Source organism: Tripterygium wilfordii, chromosome 22 (assembly GCF_013401445.1).
Source record: "Tripterygium wilfordii isolate XIE 37 chromosome 22, ASM1340144v1, whole genome shotgun sequence".
Taxonomy (NCBI): domain Eukaryota; kingdom Viridiplantae; phylum Streptophyta; class Magnoliopsida; order Celastrales; family Celastraceae; genus Tripterygium; species Tripterygium wilfordii.
The window spans coordinates 2,194,345-2,210,072 of NC_052253.1; the positions used below are offsets into that span (position 1 = coordinate 2,194,345).

The 15,728-nt window shown below is 37.6% G+C and overlaps 5 protein-coding genes across 8 annotated transcripts; 2 read left to right on the forward strand and 3 right to left on the reverse strand.

The window, feature by feature from the left end:
* Positions 1–14: 14 nt before the first annotated feature.
* LOC119990487 (uncharacterized protein At3g27210-like) lies at positions 15–2,587 on the reverse strand. Its single transcript, XM_038836427.1, has 3 exons — positions 2,188–2,587; positions 1,256–1,333; positions 15–1,171 (listed from the first exon to the last, which is right to left on the reverse strand). Exons 1-3 carry the CDS (start codon positions 2,387–2,389, stop codon positions 744–746), a joined length of 708 nt encoding a protein of 235 aa, XP_038692355.1. The 5' UTR covers positions 2,390–2,587; the 3' UTR covers positions 15–743.
* Positions 2,588–3,149: 562 nt separating this feature from the next.
* Positions 3,150–4,847, reverse strand: LOC119992004. Its single transcript, XM_038838579.1, has 2 exons — positions 4,576–4,847; positions 3,150–4,289 (listed from the first exon to the last, which is right to left on the reverse strand). The coding sequence occupies exons 1-2, from the start codon at positions 4,576–4,578 to the stop codon at positions 3,414–3,416; spliced, it is 879 nt and encodes a 292-aa protein (XP_038694507.1). The 5' UTR covers positions 4,579–4,847; the 3' UTR covers positions 3,150–3,413.
* Positions 4,848–5,079: 232 nt separating this feature from the next.
* On the forward strand, positions 5,080–7,601 carry LOC119990770 (U3 small nucleolar ribonucleoprotein protein IMP3-like). The gene is made up of 4 exons (XM_038836861.1): positions 5,080–5,380; positions 5,493–5,600; positions 6,761–6,835; positions 7,140–7,601. The coding sequence occupies exons 1-4, from the start codon at positions 5,247–5,249 to the stop codon at positions 7,369–7,371; spliced, it is 549 nt and encodes a 182-aa protein (XP_038692789.1). The 5' UTR covers positions 5,080–5,246; the 3' UTR covers positions 7,372–7,601.
* A 623-nt stretch (positions 7,602–8,224) lies between these two features.
* LOC119990997 (OVARIAN TUMOR DOMAIN-containing deubiquitinating enzyme 4-like) lies at positions 8,225–11,075 on the forward strand. 4 transcript variants are annotated; one of them, XM_038837165.1, is made up of 5 exons: positions 8,225–8,676; positions 9,502–9,623; positions 10,086–10,126; positions 10,252–10,356; positions 10,660–11,075. In XM_038837165.1, exons 1-5 carry the CDS (start codon positions 8,652–8,654, stop codon positions 10,826–10,828), a joined length of 462 nt encoding a protein of 153 aa, XP_038693093.1. In that variant the 5' UTR covers positions 8,225–8,651; the 3' UTR covers positions 10,829–11,075. The 4 variants fall into 4 exon arrangements, with proteins under 4 accessions (XP_038693093.1, XP_038693091.1, XP_038693092.1 ...); XM_038837163.1 differs by having other exon boundaries at positions 8,226–8,706; XM_038837164.1 differs by having other exon boundaries at positions 8,233–8,706; positions 10,258–10,356.
* A 787-nt stretch (positions 11,076–11,862) lies between these two features.
* LOC119991705 (NADH dehydrogenase [ubiquinone] flavoprotein 1, mitochondrial-like) lies at positions 11,863–15,611 on the reverse strand. Its single transcript, XM_038838116.1, has 3 exons — positions 15,453–15,611; positions 13,026–14,487; positions 11,863–12,209 (listed from the first exon to the last, which is right to left on the reverse strand). The coding sequence occupies exons 1-2, from the start codon at positions 15,453–15,455 to the stop codon at positions 13,039–13,041; spliced, it is 1,452 nt and encodes a 483-aa protein (XP_038694044.1). The 5' UTR covers positions 15,456–15,611; the 3' UTR covers positions 11,863–12,209; positions 13,026–13,038.
* Between the last annotated feature and the right edge of the window lie 117 nt (positions 15,612–15,728).

Sequence of the window (15,728 nt, forward strand, 5' to 3'; positions counted from 1 at the left end):
ATAGCAGTGAATCTCTCTATGTTCGATTCTCACTGAGAGCAATATTCTTGTGGAGCAATCCTCGAGACCATCTCTTGGTTAACTAGTCCCTGGTGTCCAAAATCACATCCATTATGGTGTGTCCAACCATATTCGCTCAACTCATCCTAGTCTTGGCAAACATTCCGCATGAAGTATATCTCCCATTTGCTCAACTCATCCAATCTTTGTAGCATGATAGACAAGCACAGCAAAGAACTTCTGAATTCTGATAGATGCAGATTTCCATTACTTCTCTATTGAGTTGCTGGATGAAAAATTCTCATATAGATTGTCAAAATAATTTCATAAATGGTTTAGGAAATACATCAGGCTAGCTTCCCAATTTTGAAAATTTATAAGCTGGAGACCAAGTATGAAGGCAAGAGAGGAAATTGAACAAAGATGATAGCTACAAAAATATAGTATACACACATAATATGCAGAAAACCTAATGCTTGGCATAAGCATTTGTGGGTATTGGAAGATGAGGATTCCAATACATTTTTTTGGTATCATCACATAAATAGTAATATATTATACGCGTCTGCTAACATGGATGTCCATAACTTTATATATTACGAAGGTCCACTATTGCCCGGACGTCTGCACCTGAGAACTGGCCATAATATCATATATGTATATCTTGTAAAGAATCATAGGCAGAAAGCTAACCAAACACTTGCAGATAATGTTAGCTTGGCCTACAACCCACCAATGGGGGGTCAGGTTTGCCTCTTTTTCCTCTCACTCAGGCTCCGCACCAAGTTTGGAATTGAAAGGCAGCATTGCGAAGATTGCGTCGATTTCACTTTCCCAGTATTTGAGCCTCTGTTCGAAGTTGTTCTGAAATTGCAAACAGAGGAGTTTGCTAAGGATCCGCATCTACTTGGGTTTGTAGATTTTGGTGAGAATGAACAAGTGATGATAGGCTTGGCATCCACTGCTACTTTGAAACTTTGATCGGCATTATCCGAGTCATCATCGCTTGATTTTTCATGGAAAAATTCAAATAATTGCTTCTTCATATCCGTTGGAGAGGGTTCCGGTGAGGAATTAGGAGTCTTATTGACGATCACAGATCTTTCGCTCAGAGTGTTTCCTGGTAAGCTGCTCTGTTTAGCTGGAGTTTTTTCATATGATGGAGTAGAATCTGCAGACATACAGAGTAGGAAAACCATTGATGAAAGATACATGAATCGTTAGAAAAAATAAATAAAAATTCATGTAACCTTACCACCATTTAGGCTAACGAAATCTTCATTGTCAGAATCTATCCAAGCTTGCGAATCGAAATACAGTTCATCGTTATTAGCTGCACAATATGTTAATAGAGATGTAATTTGAATCAATGATATATTTAATTGATGTTCTTCCAACACTAATAGTTATGGCACATACATAGTTAATACAACTTCTTCGTGAATCTGAACTAGAGGGGTAGGGGTAATGCAACTTTTGGTCATTAAAAAAGTTGGTGAGGTTTGACTCGGTAACCGAATGTTTAAATGTTTCAACTTGAGAACTCAAAGTTGAAAATTGTTTCGACTTGGATAAATTTTCAACTATTTGGACAATCAATGGCATAAAAAATAAATATAAGAAATATGTCCGAACAATGAGAAATATGCTCGTGTGTGCATATTAGAACATTTTTCAATTTTGGGTTCCCAAATTGAAACATGTGAACATTTGGTGATTGAGTTGAAAATCGACAACTCTTTTAGACTTTAATGACCAAAAGTTGCATTACCCTAGAGGTGTACTGAAGGTTTTGCTTGATTGTTAGAGTATTGTGTAGGTTACTCTACTTTCTTAAGAAAAGCAATATTTATCTCAAGATTTAATATATATTTCTGATGAACCAGAATCATAGCATGTTTTATCATCATCATCATATTATCATCATTGGTATAACCACAGAACTGGCAACATTGTTCATAAAGTCACAATATTGAATCACTAATGAATTTTCCTAAGATTAAAGCATTCAATTCTGAAAGGCCCTCTCCCCTTGTTTGAAGAAAGGAAATGATAAATATCGAGAAATTTAAAGCATGAAAGCACTGTTTCCCTATCTGGGTTCAATGACAAATTTTCTAGGTTTATCCCCAAAAGAAAAGCACTCAAACACATATAAAAAGCAATGTTTATGATTCAGAATCATACTCAGATCCTTGAAACTGTCTCTGTAAGGCAATGGAGATGACTGTGGCTTGGAATTTACTGCATCCATCAAGTGCTCCTCCCCATCAATTGCCCTTCCCTTTATAGGTGATTGAATTTGAACTTTGTCTTTCTGTGAACTGATAGAGCAATTAAGCTCCATTGTTGGGTCTTTCCTCTTCTGAACGGAAAGACAATCTCCCATGCCTTCAACAAAATGCTCTTCTTATTCATCACATAGCTTGAAACCCAATTTTCTTCAACACAAACACAGGATCATTGCTTGGAGGATATTAGAGTTGTTACTCCAACAACAATCTGGATAGTTAGTTGAATGGTCTTGAAAGCAAAGTTATGGAACTGGCAGCTGGTGGGGGACCTGCATAAACTTTTTCTTTTTCTTTTAAATTTTCTTTTTCTTTTTCTTTCTTTTAATATCTGCTTTTGCAGGACAAGAAAGAAAGTAAAGCTGCCTTTTGGGTTGGTTTGATTATATTTTTTCCTTTTGGCATGGTAATGATTATTCTGGTTTATAACAATTGACCTAAATTCTGAACTATTTCCATGCATGTATTGGCCTGAAAAAGAAATCATTTGGACTTGGGATGGGTAAAAGAATTATCTAATATCTATTATCCTGACCGTTGGATGGAGCTGGAGATGGTAATTTGTTCTCTTAATTGATGGGATGGAAATGTAGCTGATTAGTAATAAAGTATCACTCATAATCACATATCCAACTAACTTGTCGTGTAAGTAAAAAGATCACACATTTGTATTGGAATATTTATTAAGGGATAATCCACTTGGGTGATAGCCTAATGATGAATCTCTCTCTGGTCAAACATATGAACTCAGAGGGCCCATCCGAGTTTAGACCCACATCAAATGTCCAAAAGGCAAATCGTATAGGATTGGCTCGGTTGTCTAAAATAATTCAGGCACAGTAAAAAACAAGGGAGAGATTCAAAACTTGTAAATACATATTCACACAGCAACATATTATTGGTATGCTGGACTTAAAATTTTTCACTATATATGGTAAAGGTAAACAACTTCCGTGCTTGGTGCCACTATCAATGTATGCAAACCGATGATCTCTAGGTCGCACCACTGGGTCACATGTTCGACTATATATATTCTACTATACATAACCATATATGTATGCTTCAAAGATCACAAAGAAGTACCCTTTCATTTGCCATCCACTCCTCTCTGTGACTTGACAATCATGTATCAGAGACAGAACGTGACACTGATTTTCCTTCCCTTTGCCAAGCAGTCTCAAAAAGCTCTAGAATGTCATCTTTGCTTCCAGTAGTTTCATCACTTTCATTATCGCTTCCTCCTTCTTCGTTGGTTTTTTCCTCTCCGATATCAGATTGTTGGACGTGCGTCTCCTTTTGATCTTCTTTTTCTTTGTTTTCAGTTGTCCCCATCTCTAATGCTTCCTTGTATGTGCTCTTCATGACTGTGACATCAACTCTCTCTGCTTCTTCAGGTTGTGGACTTTCAGCAATGGGAGGAAATTCCTCCATATCTTCTATTGCAACAAGGGTTGTGGTGTATTCTTGGTCCGCCTCAGCTTCAACAGTCGCCGATTCAACATTGCAGCTCTTATCGACCATAATTTCCTTGTCCTTGGTAGTAGTTTCTGTTAATACAGAAATCCAAAAGTTGAGCCAGGAAATGACACGGAGCAATGCCCAATCCAACAATGGAAATTGGTGAATAACCATATAAGCTTTGTTGGTAGCATCATCAAACTTTCCTGGCAAGATTTCCACAATTTCTACATACTGGTCAATCTTGTTGAACACATACTTTGATGGCGGAAAAACTGTCTCAACAATGCTTTCAACAGCTAATATACGATCATCGACAAACGACAAGAGTGCTAGAGATTGATACTGCAAGGCATAAAGCAATGGTTCGACAAACTTGGCGATTTTGGCTAACCTTTTAGCCATGGAACCTATCGGCCCATTCAAATCTTGTGCTTTTATGTATGCTTGGTCAGCAATAGCTAACGCTGAGACTCCACATGTATGCAATGGACGCCGCCTGGAGCTCAATCTGCCGGAACTGGCAGTCTCTCTGGATTCCTGAGAATCTCAATTTCAAGAAACTCAATAAACTAAAGTGCCTCAAAAAATTTCACAGATCATCAACTTTTGCATCACAAACGAAGAATTCAACGATCAAACATGCCTAAATCAACAAAAAATTTTCATTGAGAAATATGATCAAACACATATAGAGCATCTCAAAATTTAATAAAAAACAAGATTCCTGGAAACAAACATCAATCAATCAAACAAAAACAAGTAATTTCTTTTTCGATATCAAATTAAAAAACGAAGACATTCAACTTTGTGCTTTGAATCTTACCATCAACTAGGAAGCCGCTATGCGAATTCTGGTTATGCCCACCCACAATATGGAAAACCCGATTCTGCGAGAGCTTCAGATGCCCGAAGGAACAGAAAAAAAGAGAGGAAAAAGAAAATAAAAGAAAAGCTGAAAGAATTGACAAACTTATAAAACGTAGGGGAGAAGTGATGGATATGAATAACCATCGATTCGTTTTCAGTTCTTGATTTGGTTTTCTGGACGCAATTGATGGACAACCAACGGCGGGTATGTGTTTTAGCGGGAGCAGAAGGTTGACGATTAACGGTCAATTGATTTGACCATATGAATAAAATAGATTAAAATAATACAAATATGATGAAATATCTTTGCTGAATCAAAACGGTGTGTATCACCATTCCTTAGTAAAACGGCACACTTAAGGGGAAGAGAAAAATTAACTGAAGTTAAAACTTAACCTGAGTTAACCTTTGACTCAACCTTTCGGCTTTCGCACCAAAAAGGCAATAACACGAATCCCTAATTGTAACCTAGGGTAGGAATTAGGAATCTTCAAACCCAGCAAAGGAACCCAGCAGAAGGAAATCGAAATACCATAGCTCGCAACTCTGTTTAACAGCTAGGGCTTTAAGAAGGGCATTATAGAATCATTGCCAGGGTTTAAGGTTCTCTGTCTCACAGGGTGAGAAATGAGGAAGCTAAAGTTCCATGAGAAGAAGCTTTTGAAGAAGGTGAATTTCTTGGAATGGAAGAGAGAAGGGGGCCATAGGGAAGCCCGGGTTATGCAACGCTATCATGTGACCGGTCGTGATGATTACAAAAAGTATAGTATACTCTTACTTGTTTTTCATGTGAACTCTTGATTCTGGGATTTGTTTCTGTTTTGGGTTTAGTTAGGACTAATGTATTGTTTCATTGAACAAAATTGGGAACAGATATTCGAGTATTTGTCGGATGGTTCAGAAGTTGGTGAATATACTGAAGCAGTTGGACCCAAGAGACCCTTTTCGGGTTGAGATGACTGATTTCCTTCTACAGAAGCTGTGAGTTCGCATTCATGTGAATTTCGTATCTTGTTATATGATTCTTCAAGCATTAGTTTTTTTTTTTTTCCTTGGCTATTGTTTAAAGTTTGTTTCAGTTTCCTCCAGTTCTCATGGATTTTTTTTGGTCTGGAATTATTGATATTTAGTTTGGATGTATGCATCCCGAGTGCGAGTCTGTGTGAACTCGAGAAATTGGTTTCACGAAGGAATGAGAAGAGCTTAAGAAATTCGTCTCCAAAATTTTCTGAAATGATGTGTATTGGCTGTCTTAAGACTCTTAACCGTTTATAGTTGTGGTATGTTGCTACTCGGATATGGCTGTAGAACTCTGTTGTGTTTCCATTAGTTTCCCATTATACACTAAAGCTTTCATGGGTGCTCCCGATTAATCTGAGAACAAGGTTTTCATGCAACTTAGGCAGGACCTAGCCTAGCATAATGGTTCATTGCAAGTTACGTGTTTCATGTTCATGCCACAGAAACAGTCACACTGATCATGGGGGTTAGTTCCACTTCCAGGAGCCTGCCAGGCTGCCACCGTTATAGCAGTCTAGTGCAGTTGGTTTTGTTTCCTTGCAGTTTTTTCCCTTGTAAGTTGATAGAAAGTGATTTTTCCCTCCTTTCAAGGCCAACGTTTTCTTGAATAATTCTCAGACCAGATTTTACGAAAGCTTAAATATATGTACTAAAGCTTACAGTGCTAAAGCTTAGAAACTGATTACAAAAATATGTTGACATGATCAGGAAGCTGATGTACTGGGTAAAATAAAAGACCTTTGAAATACTAGTTTATCACAGCCCTCATGTATGAGAATTTGCACATAAGTCTTAATGTCACGAGTAGTTATCAGTCCCCATCATGCTAGGTCGTCTTATTTTTAGCTTGTCTGAATTGGGAATTAGTGTTGAACCTTTTGTCTTAATAGACTTAATTCATGGCTAATGCGTCCATCCAACCTCCGTATTTATTGTTGCTCTTTAGATTATCTAGTACTGATTATAGGGTGTTAGTTAAAAGGAATATTAAACTGGACTTCATGTTGTCTTTTCTTTCGCCTTAATAGTTACCCCTTGCCTCTTTCCAATTCCTTCTTTTTCGGTTTCCCTTTTAAAAAGGTATTGAAACTAGCCTTTTGTTGTTTGTTTGTAAATAACAGCTTCGATATGGGTGTGATACCAACCAGGAAAAGCTTGGCGTTGTGTGATCGCCTCTCAGTTTCATCCTTTTGCAGGTGAATTGACGTTTTTATAGTTGCCATTGTTGCTTTAAGTGATAAATTTGTGCTAATTAGTTGCGTGATGTAAGTTAAAAATGCTACCGGATTTAAGGCTCTTCTTTTGTGATTGAGTATTGTGGAAATAGTTTTTCCACATTTCTTTAAGAAGGGTGGTAAACTTTGATTTTAATTAGTCAGTTACTCTTCTTTTTAATAGGATTTTTAAAAATGTGTTCTCTTAGCCACTCTCACCATGAACTTTCTTATACTTCTCTATTAGAACGCATTGATTTTATTCTTCTATTTTCATTGTCTTAAGACGTAGGCTTTCAACTGTTTTGGTGAAGAAGCAATTTGCCGAGCACTTGAAAGAAGCCATCACATACATTGAGCAAGGACATGTTCGAGTTGGTCCTGATACAGTTACTGATCCTGCCTTTCTTGTGACGAGAAATATGGAGGACTTTGTTACTTGGGTAGATACATCCAAGATAAGAATGAAGGTGTTGGAGTACAATGACAAGCTGGACTCTTATGATGTAATGAAATGAGTGCTTATTAGTTATTATGTTATGTGAACCATGGTTAATATGGTTTTAGCAGAAAACGAAGGCGGTAAGCTATCAATACTTTCTGTCTCATCCGTCGGTGTAAGAAAATTTTGATATTTTAGTAAATATGGTTAAGAGGTATTTGTTCTGCCTCTTAAAGAACACTTCCTTACAAGCCTATGTAATGTGGTGGTTTTTCTATAATTTTAGTACTGTGATATTGATGATCCCCCCCTTTTCTTTTAGAACTTCCCTTGAAGTTGCAGAATGCTACATTTGAACAAGACTCTGCACAAGAAGAATTTTTTTCTAGGAGTCCCCACTGTGATAGTGTTTTACTTAAGACTTAAGAGCAGTTCATTTTAGAGATTTTAGCTTTTTGAAGAGAAAGTAGGAATCTTTTTGATTTCTTTGAAAAAGTTAAGGTGCCTCATTAAAGATTTTGGTTTGATTTTTGAAGTGCGAAAATACGGAGGGTTTTTTTTTTTTTTTTTTTTTGGTGTCTTCTATAGTGCAATCCCCTTTTAAAATAATGAGGAAGTTTGGTCCTAAGAGAATCATAACCATAGAATACGACCCTAACTGAAATACATACATTTGTGAGAATTACAACCATGGAATACGACCTTAATTGAAATTCATACATTTGTATCATACATTATAGGGATTATAGGGATGGTGAGGAAGAGAGATATTTTATAATTGGAGATATAGAAGTTGTTATAAAAATGAGAAATGCCATATTTTTTAGAGTGGTTTTATTTTTGATAAATTGTTCTTCTATGAGAGAAGATCAAAAATTTAAGTGTTCAATAATTTGAAAATTAATTGTATATTCTTATGGCATACCTAAATTTATTTATACTTTTATGAGAATCTAAAATTGAAATATTTAATTGGAAAATTAAAATTTTTTATATTCTTACGGCTCAAAAATGTCTGGAATCTTATATGCGCTTTGTACAGATACTTCTTTCCACGAACTCCAAGCACAACCACAGCCATCACAGAAATGGAATCGAATTCGATTCTCAAGGCGTCTCGCAATCGCTCACCGCGAAAGGTTCCATGTCTTTTGGCTCTCTGTTGTCGCTCTCATGCCTCCGTAGTCAATCTCAAGCTGTAGCTTATCAACAGTGAACTTCCATTTCCCAATCAAATCGAAATCGAAATCAATGTCTAGGGTTTATTGTCTGATGAATTTATGAAATGCAAAAAGAAACAGGAAGGAAAAGGAAAGGAGAAATAGTGTTTGCTGTTTTGACATTCCTGTTTGAAAGATGCCGAAACTGGACACTACGCTTGGTAACGACCCGGTTCAGTTTCGATCAATTCGTATGTAATCATCGCGTTTGATGTTTACTGCTTTGTTTTTAAAAAAGAATCACAGAAGTTTGTTCCTTCTGAATGTTCACGAAAAATGAGTTTCTTTGAATTTGATACTTTGCTTGCTCTCTGTGTTTTTCGATTCGGTGTAGCTTGGCCACAATGATTTGGGTTTGGCTTATAGGAGTTTGATTCTTTACTTCATCTTTATTAGCTTGGTTGCTAAGATTTACTTGTGGTTCTATTGTTATTGAGATTTTTGAACAGTGTCCCTGCCCCCCTTCCTTTTCCTTTTTGATCTCTGGAAATTTGATAAAATTTAAAGAAACTAATATGGATTATGGGTTAGGTATGGCTCGCGTCCACAATGTTTTTTATTAATAATTGTTTTGACTCATTTTTTTTATGAATGTTTTGGGGGATCTAAATCTGAAATATTGCAATGCATTCTATATTTAGTTGATTGGGTCGTTGTCCATGATAAACTGCTATTAATTGAGCATTTGAGCCGTGTATACATGACACTATCTTTCCAATTGTGATATAGTTTTTCACTGCTTTTTTTGACACGTGATTAGTTTTTTGACATGTGATTGATTAGTTTTTTGACATGTGATTAGTTGCAACGTTAGGACATTTGCTTCCCGGATTACGGACTATTCTTAAATTCAATTTTCACAATATATTGTGCTGCGCATCAAGTAATATGTATGTTTGTTTTGCATGTGAACACTTGTGAAGGTGCTAATGTTGAACTCTCGAGTTAATGTATAGACTGAGATTTAATAAGTTTGTTGTATTTAGGGATACCTGGAGATGGACGATGTTTATTTCGATCTGTGGTTCATGGTGCTTGTTTGAGGGCTGGGAAGCCATCTCCAAGTGGTAGCTATGAGAAAGAACTTGCAGATGAGCTCAGAGCTAAAGTAAAGAACTCTATATATATATATACACGTGTGTGTGTGCGCGCGTGCGCTGTTTGTTCATTCTTTATTAATTATTGAATAAAAGGAGGCTAATGCTACTTCGGTATTTTTAATCACTCAAGTTTTAAATCTAACCATTTTGTTACTGAAATCTTCATTATCATGTCCAGAAATATTTAATTTTAGGCAGTACACATCTTCTTACTGATTGCTGGATATGTACATTTGCGCGTGCTTTCTTTAGTTCAGTTGAAACTGACTTCTGATCATGTTACTAGGTTTTGATGAGGGTGCAACAGAAATTTAAATTATATCTATGTGTCTGTCTCTGCTGTATGCATTGCTTTATTCCTTAGTTAATATAGGATGCTCATACATCCAAAAAGAATTTTATGTTGCCTGCCTATTTTCTCTTCTTCATTTTCAACTTTCTGATAGAACCATTTTAAATGGATTTAACAGGTCATAGATGAATTCATCAAGAGGCGAACAGACACAGAGTGGTATTTTTTTTCGAGGAACCTTGTGTCAATCAATATTTTCTTGATTTTGAATGGTGTTTAAATGTCCAATAATCTTGTTGAATGCTCGTCTCCTCACTTTTTGGCAAGAATTAAATAATAGGCAGTGACAGGTTTCTTGAAGATGACTTCGAGAGATATGTGGGAAAAATGCGACAAACCCATATTTGGGGAGGAGAGCCTGAGTTGCTCATGTCCTCGCACGTCTTGAGGTAAATTTGTTTGTTCCCAGCCTAGCTTCTTATTCATCTCTCTGAATGGTATGTATTGAAATAGATTATGTGGATGGCCTTACCGGCTTACCCTCATTGACAATATGACAAACAAATGCCTACCACTACCGATAAATTTTACCATTACTTTCTTTTATGCGACTTCTACTCATCAAATTGAATAAAATCGATGAGTTTCATTTTTTTTTCAGCCTTTTCTTTCAAATGTCAGACATTATATTAAACTTTACCTCATATACTTCTCTTAACGGGCTTTTAATATTATGCGATTGCTATTTCTAGGATGCCAATCACAGTTTACATGTTGGATAAGAATTCTGGTAGCCTCAATATCATAGCTGAATATGGGCAAGAGTATGGCAAGGAAAACCCCATACAAGTCCTATATCATGGTTATGGACATTATGACGTGCTTCGTATTCCACCTGCTGGTACCGAGACCAAGCTGTAATGATTTAATTTATGTACTGATGGCTGCTTTGGAGCGCATTCTTGTCTGAATTATTATATAGTCACAGTAGTTCGTACTTTTGAGTAATGAGTCTTGGTTGGGTTTGACGTTCCTAATTTCATACGTAGATCTACCTGTAAGGTAAGAGAGGAGAGGGATGCGGCTAGTTTTTTCGCCTTCCTTTTGGGCCTTCTCTCTTTTGGCTTTGCAGAATTCAATAAATGACTCGGGGGAGCTTTAGCGTTAATTGCCTTCAATCCTTGCATGCTGAATTGCATATTTTTGTTGGAAGTTAGCCTGGTCTCTCACAGATTTCTTTTGATTTGCCGTAGCAACAAAAGATGAAGGAGGCCTTCAATTCTTACTTGGATAAAATATGAAAAATCTAGATCTGTGTTTACAGGAGGAGCATCTAGGAAGCTTGCATGGCTTTAATTTCATTGGAAGATTGCATGGGCAGGTATTTGTTATTCCTGAATGAACAGCATTAATAAAATCCCAGTTAAATGGTTTACAGTGTCATCCTCCTCTGCCATGGGAGAGCCTTGGGACAACCAGAATAAAATTAATCTAATAAACAACCATGGTAAACATCAACGTTATTATCTTCCCAGACCAGTAATAGATTTATATTTAAAAGAACAAATCAACAAAATATCCGTAACATGGATAAAAGAAATTACTTTTTTTCTGTCCTTTCAGTAGATGATAGTCTGATACCCTCCCTGGCAAAGCTTTTTGACAGGCATCAACTCAATAGAGAGAGAGAGAGGCCAAGTTCAGGGCTCAGATTCCAAACTCAATTGGCTAAGAAAGAAAACTTGTGCATAGCCAGCTCGGATTGGCTGATAATTGCAGCACTAAAAGAAATTGTACCTCAAAATCACTTGAAGAACATGCCAAGAAAATAAACTTCTTCACGTCACTCTCGCTACTAATCTCAATCATTCAGACGCATTAAAAAACAGCTAATTGACCAGGCAAAAGAAGCAGAACTATCAGGTTCTACTCAAGTTTAGCACAACCACAATGCAAGCTGTACTTCAGGATTCAACTTGGAAATTTGAACCCTTCGCCTTTCAGGTTCACATCGACTAGATGGAACGTAAATCAAAACATAGTTTAAGTGTACATAAAACAAAGACTACAGACATTATTAACATGTACCAAAAGGGATGTTTGGGAAACACAAGACTTCTGCCCGGATACAACGGTAAGTCTATTGATATCTTCGCAACAGTGAATGAAGTTAATCATTGATACAGGTTCGAAATGGGGAAAAATAAATTGAAACTGGAATACCAGATGCCTCAAGCAAACAATTCTGCCAATGTTCGCTGTACTTTCTTCATCTTTATTATTCGCCAATATAGGACATTCCCTGCAGGTAAGAATACCAGAAAATTACACATAAAACAACATGATCACTTCAATATTATGCTGAAACTAAGGTTGTAAAAATGACGAGCAGATGCAAGATGCCAAACAAACATTGTGGTGTTATCATTACATAATCTCCTATGATTTCCTTTTAAGGAAGGCAGGAAAAGGGGAAAACAATATAGCACCCATATATTCCCTTCTGAAACGAGGATACAATATGATTTTCATTTCCATTAACTATAATATTGACCTCGGTCGGTCTGCCTAGGCGTCCACATATGGTTATGGCCTTCAAACATCATGGCACCCCTTGCATACCAGCCACCACACATGACCCAAGGAGAAAAAGATAGAGAGAGGCTCATACAGTAAACAAGGACCCAAGGAATGAGACACAAGAAAAGTTATTCAACGTAGTTCATACTTAAGAAATATCAGAACTAATAGAGTCTAAGAAATTGTTAAGAGTACCTGATAGCCGTAATTTCAAGTGATTAGCCAGTTGTCCATGAAGAGACCCATATTACTTGTATTCTTTTTCACAAATATCCTATTGTTTCTTTCTAACCAAACTAGCCAGCGGCAGGTTACTAACAGATTCTTCTTTAGATTTGCATAGTGGACATTTGTCAGTATTGCAAGAGTTAACCAAACAGAAAGCTTTATAAACACCATTGATACTAGTTTTTGTCTTAAAAAATATTAATGTCAAATTGCATAAGTTGACAGATACTCTCCTTTTTTCTTTTTAATTTCTTAAAAGAAAATTAATCCTCTACAAAAATAATAAAGCATGAAGAGTTTAAGAAGCTACCTCCATAGCAAACCTAAGCAGCAGCCTCCAGTAATTCCTTGTCTGCACGCTCCCTGATCCTTCTCTCCAGCTCTGGCCTAAAATGCCTTATGAGACCTTGCACAGGCCAAGCAGCAGCATCACCAAGTGCACAAATCGTGTGCCCTTCAATCTGCTTGGTCACCTCCTGAAGCATGTCAATCTCTTCCAACTTTGCATTACCGACCTTTAACCTCTCCATGATCATCCAAAGCCATGGTGTCCCCTCTCTGCATGGTGTGCACTGGCCACAACTTTCATGCTTGTAGAAATAAGATAGCCTGGCAATTGCATCTACAACATCAGTTGATTTATCCATCACAATTACAGCTGCAGTCCCCAGTCCTGATGTAACAGCCTTAAGTGCATCATAATCCATCAGCACGTCATCACAAATATGCTTGGGGAGCAATGGAACAGATGAACCCCCTGGAATAACTGCCAGTAAATTGTCCCATCCACCTCGAACACCTCCGCAATGCCTCTCTATCAGCTCCTTTAGGGGTATACTCATCTCTTCTTCAACAGTGCAAGGCTTGTTCACATGACCAGACACACAAAAAAGTTTTGTACCTGAATTATTCTTCCTCCCAAAACTTGCAAACCATTCTGGTCCACGCCTCAAAATGGTAGGAGAAACAGCCACTGTTTCCACATTTGTTACAGTTGTGGGACAGCCATATAACCCTGCATTAGCCGGGAAAGGAGGCTTCAACCTTGGTTTCCCCTGTTTTCCTTCAAGGCTCTCCAAAAGGGCAGTCTCTTCCCCGCAAATATAAGCACCCGCACCATAATGGATATGTACATCAAAATCATAACCAGATCCACATGCATTCTTCCCCAAAAGTCCAGCTTCATAAGCCTCGTTTCTGGCTCTTTCAAGGTTCTTACGTTCATTCACATACTCACCCCTTATGTAGATGTAAGCAGCAGTAGCCCTCATTCCAACCCCGGCAATCAAACAGCCCTCCAATAATTTGTGTGGATCGTGACGCATGATTTCCCTGTCCTTACAGGTTCCAGGTTCACTTTCATCAGCATTGACAACAAGATATGAAGGGCGGCCATCAGATACTTTGGGCATGAATGACCATTTAAGGCCAGATGGAAAACCAGCACCACCACGTCCGCGGAGGCCAGACTTCTTCATTTCATTAACAATCCAATCAGCACCCTTAAGTACCAAATCTTTGGTTCTGTACCAATCACCCCGTTTCATTGAACCCTTAAGAAATGGGTCATGCAACCCATACAGGTTTGTGAAAATTCTGTCCTCATCTTTAAGGCCACCGAAGTGGGTTTTTTCAGGAGGTGGGGGAGGCAGTGGAGTACTAGCAGTTGGTGCACCTTGGGTGCTGAATGATCTGAAGCCAGCACCACATCTCTCACTGTGATGTCGTACCAAAGCTGCCTGCCGCAAGGAAAGAAAGCTCCTCATGGGTGCCTATAGAAAGAAGAGGAAATCAATAATCTGGAAGAAAGATTATTTAAAAAAAAAATAAAGGAAAGAGCAATCAGTTAAACTATATTGTCGAATTTCATTTAGCTTCATGAATGTTACTAGTGGCATCTTTACACTAGAGTCGCCCCGAAATAATATCTACATGCTCGATAGTCGATACTTCCAAACAATCAAGCTGTTAGAAACACAACTCACCTAATAACATTGGCGTGTTTTTATCTCATAGAGATATTTTTCAAGACTCGGGTACCGGATCAATGTCGCAAAGACTTGAGAACAACCAAGGTAGTGGTTGTTCTGTCTGATAATATGATGAAAGAGGGTTGTAAACATGGTTGGACATGTCCAACGTAGTGATGTGAATTGTGAATGCACTGTTGTAATTTTAAAGACTTTTATGTAGGAGATTTGACAGTTAAAAAAAAAAAACAAAGATCACCAAATTCACTTACCAATACAAACAGTACTTGTCATATAAAATGCATGTCAGCACCAAAAGCTATACCATGAACACAGAAACAGCTTCCAGAAATACGATGTTAGATAATGAAATCATAAGTCCACCATTCCAACTAGTTGCACAATCATGACTTCTAAACAAACTAATTGAGAACGTGACCCTTCTCCTTACAGGCATCAGAAACCCAGAGAAACAAGAATCACAGTTATTCTAGCATAAACGATGACTGCTTGGGCTAAATAACAATAATTTCTAAGATATAAGGACATCAAATCACACTCCTATTCTGCTCAATTTTCTCGGCATACATATTGAAAATAACGCAAAAAAATTATCATCATCGCATCTGGTTTCAATACAAGACAACTCGGAATAACGATTACCAGATCAAAAACGAAGCCCTAATACAGTGAAACTTAAATGTTTCAAGAAGAAATTAAACACAATTGAACAGAGAAATGTGTGACAAGGGAGGGATTGTAAGTACCATAACGTTAAATGCAGCTGTTGAGCTCCGATTCGTTCCCGATGAAGCTTTAACACGACAAATCCAGGTATGTCGACAAGAAAGGTAGGCTCTGGAGAATGGAAATACGTATCCGCCCTCGCGACCCCCGTGCCTCTGTGGAATCGACGGTGGAGATATGTCAATCAGGTGTTGAATTTTGAGGATGGTTAAGGAGCCACGTACTCAAGTGTGTGACCGGATTCGGGGTCTATAGACAAGTGCAAATTGTGACCGTCAGATTAAACGGTATATATG

Excerpts from the sequence above, each read along its gene's own strand:
- LOC119990487 (XM_038836427.1), bottom strand. The coding sequence starts at position 2,389 with ATGGGAGATTGTCTTTCCGTTCAGAAGAGGAAAGACCCAACAATGGAG. Across the intron at positions 1,334-2,187 it reads AGACAGTTTCAAGGATCTGA|CTAATAACGATGAACTGTAT; the intron begins GTATGATTCTGA and ends CATATTGTGCAG. Across the intron at positions 1,172-1,255 it reads TTTCGTTAGCCTAAATGGTG|ATTCTACTCCATCATATGAA; the intron begins GTAAGGTTACAT and ends GTATGTCTGCAG.
- LOC119990770 (XM_038836861.1), top strand. The coding sequence starts at position 5,247 with ATGAGGAAGCTAAAGTTCCATGAGAAGAAGCTTTTGAAGAAGGTGAAT. Across the intron at positions 5,381-5,492 it reads GGTCGTGATGATTACAAAAA|ATATTCGAGTATTTGTCGGA; the intron begins GTATAGTATACT and ends AATTGGGAACAG. Across the intron at positions 6,836-7,139 it reads TCAGTTTCATCCTTTTGCAG|ACGTAGGCTTTCAACTGTTT; the intron begins GTGAATTGACGT and ends CATTGTCTTAAG.
- LOC119990997 (XM_038837163.1), top strand. The coding sequence starts at position 8,652 with ATGCCGAAACTGGACACTACGCTTGGTAACGACCCGGTTCAGTTTCGA. Across the intron at positions 8,707-9,501 it reads GGTTCAGTTTCGATCAATTC|GGATACCTGGAGATGGACGA; the intron begins GTATGTAATCAT and ends TGTTGTATTTAG. Across the intron at positions 10,127-10,251 it reads AGGCGAACAGACACAGAGTG|TGACAGGTTTCTTGAAGATG; the intron begins GTATTTTTTTTC and ends AATAATAGGCAG.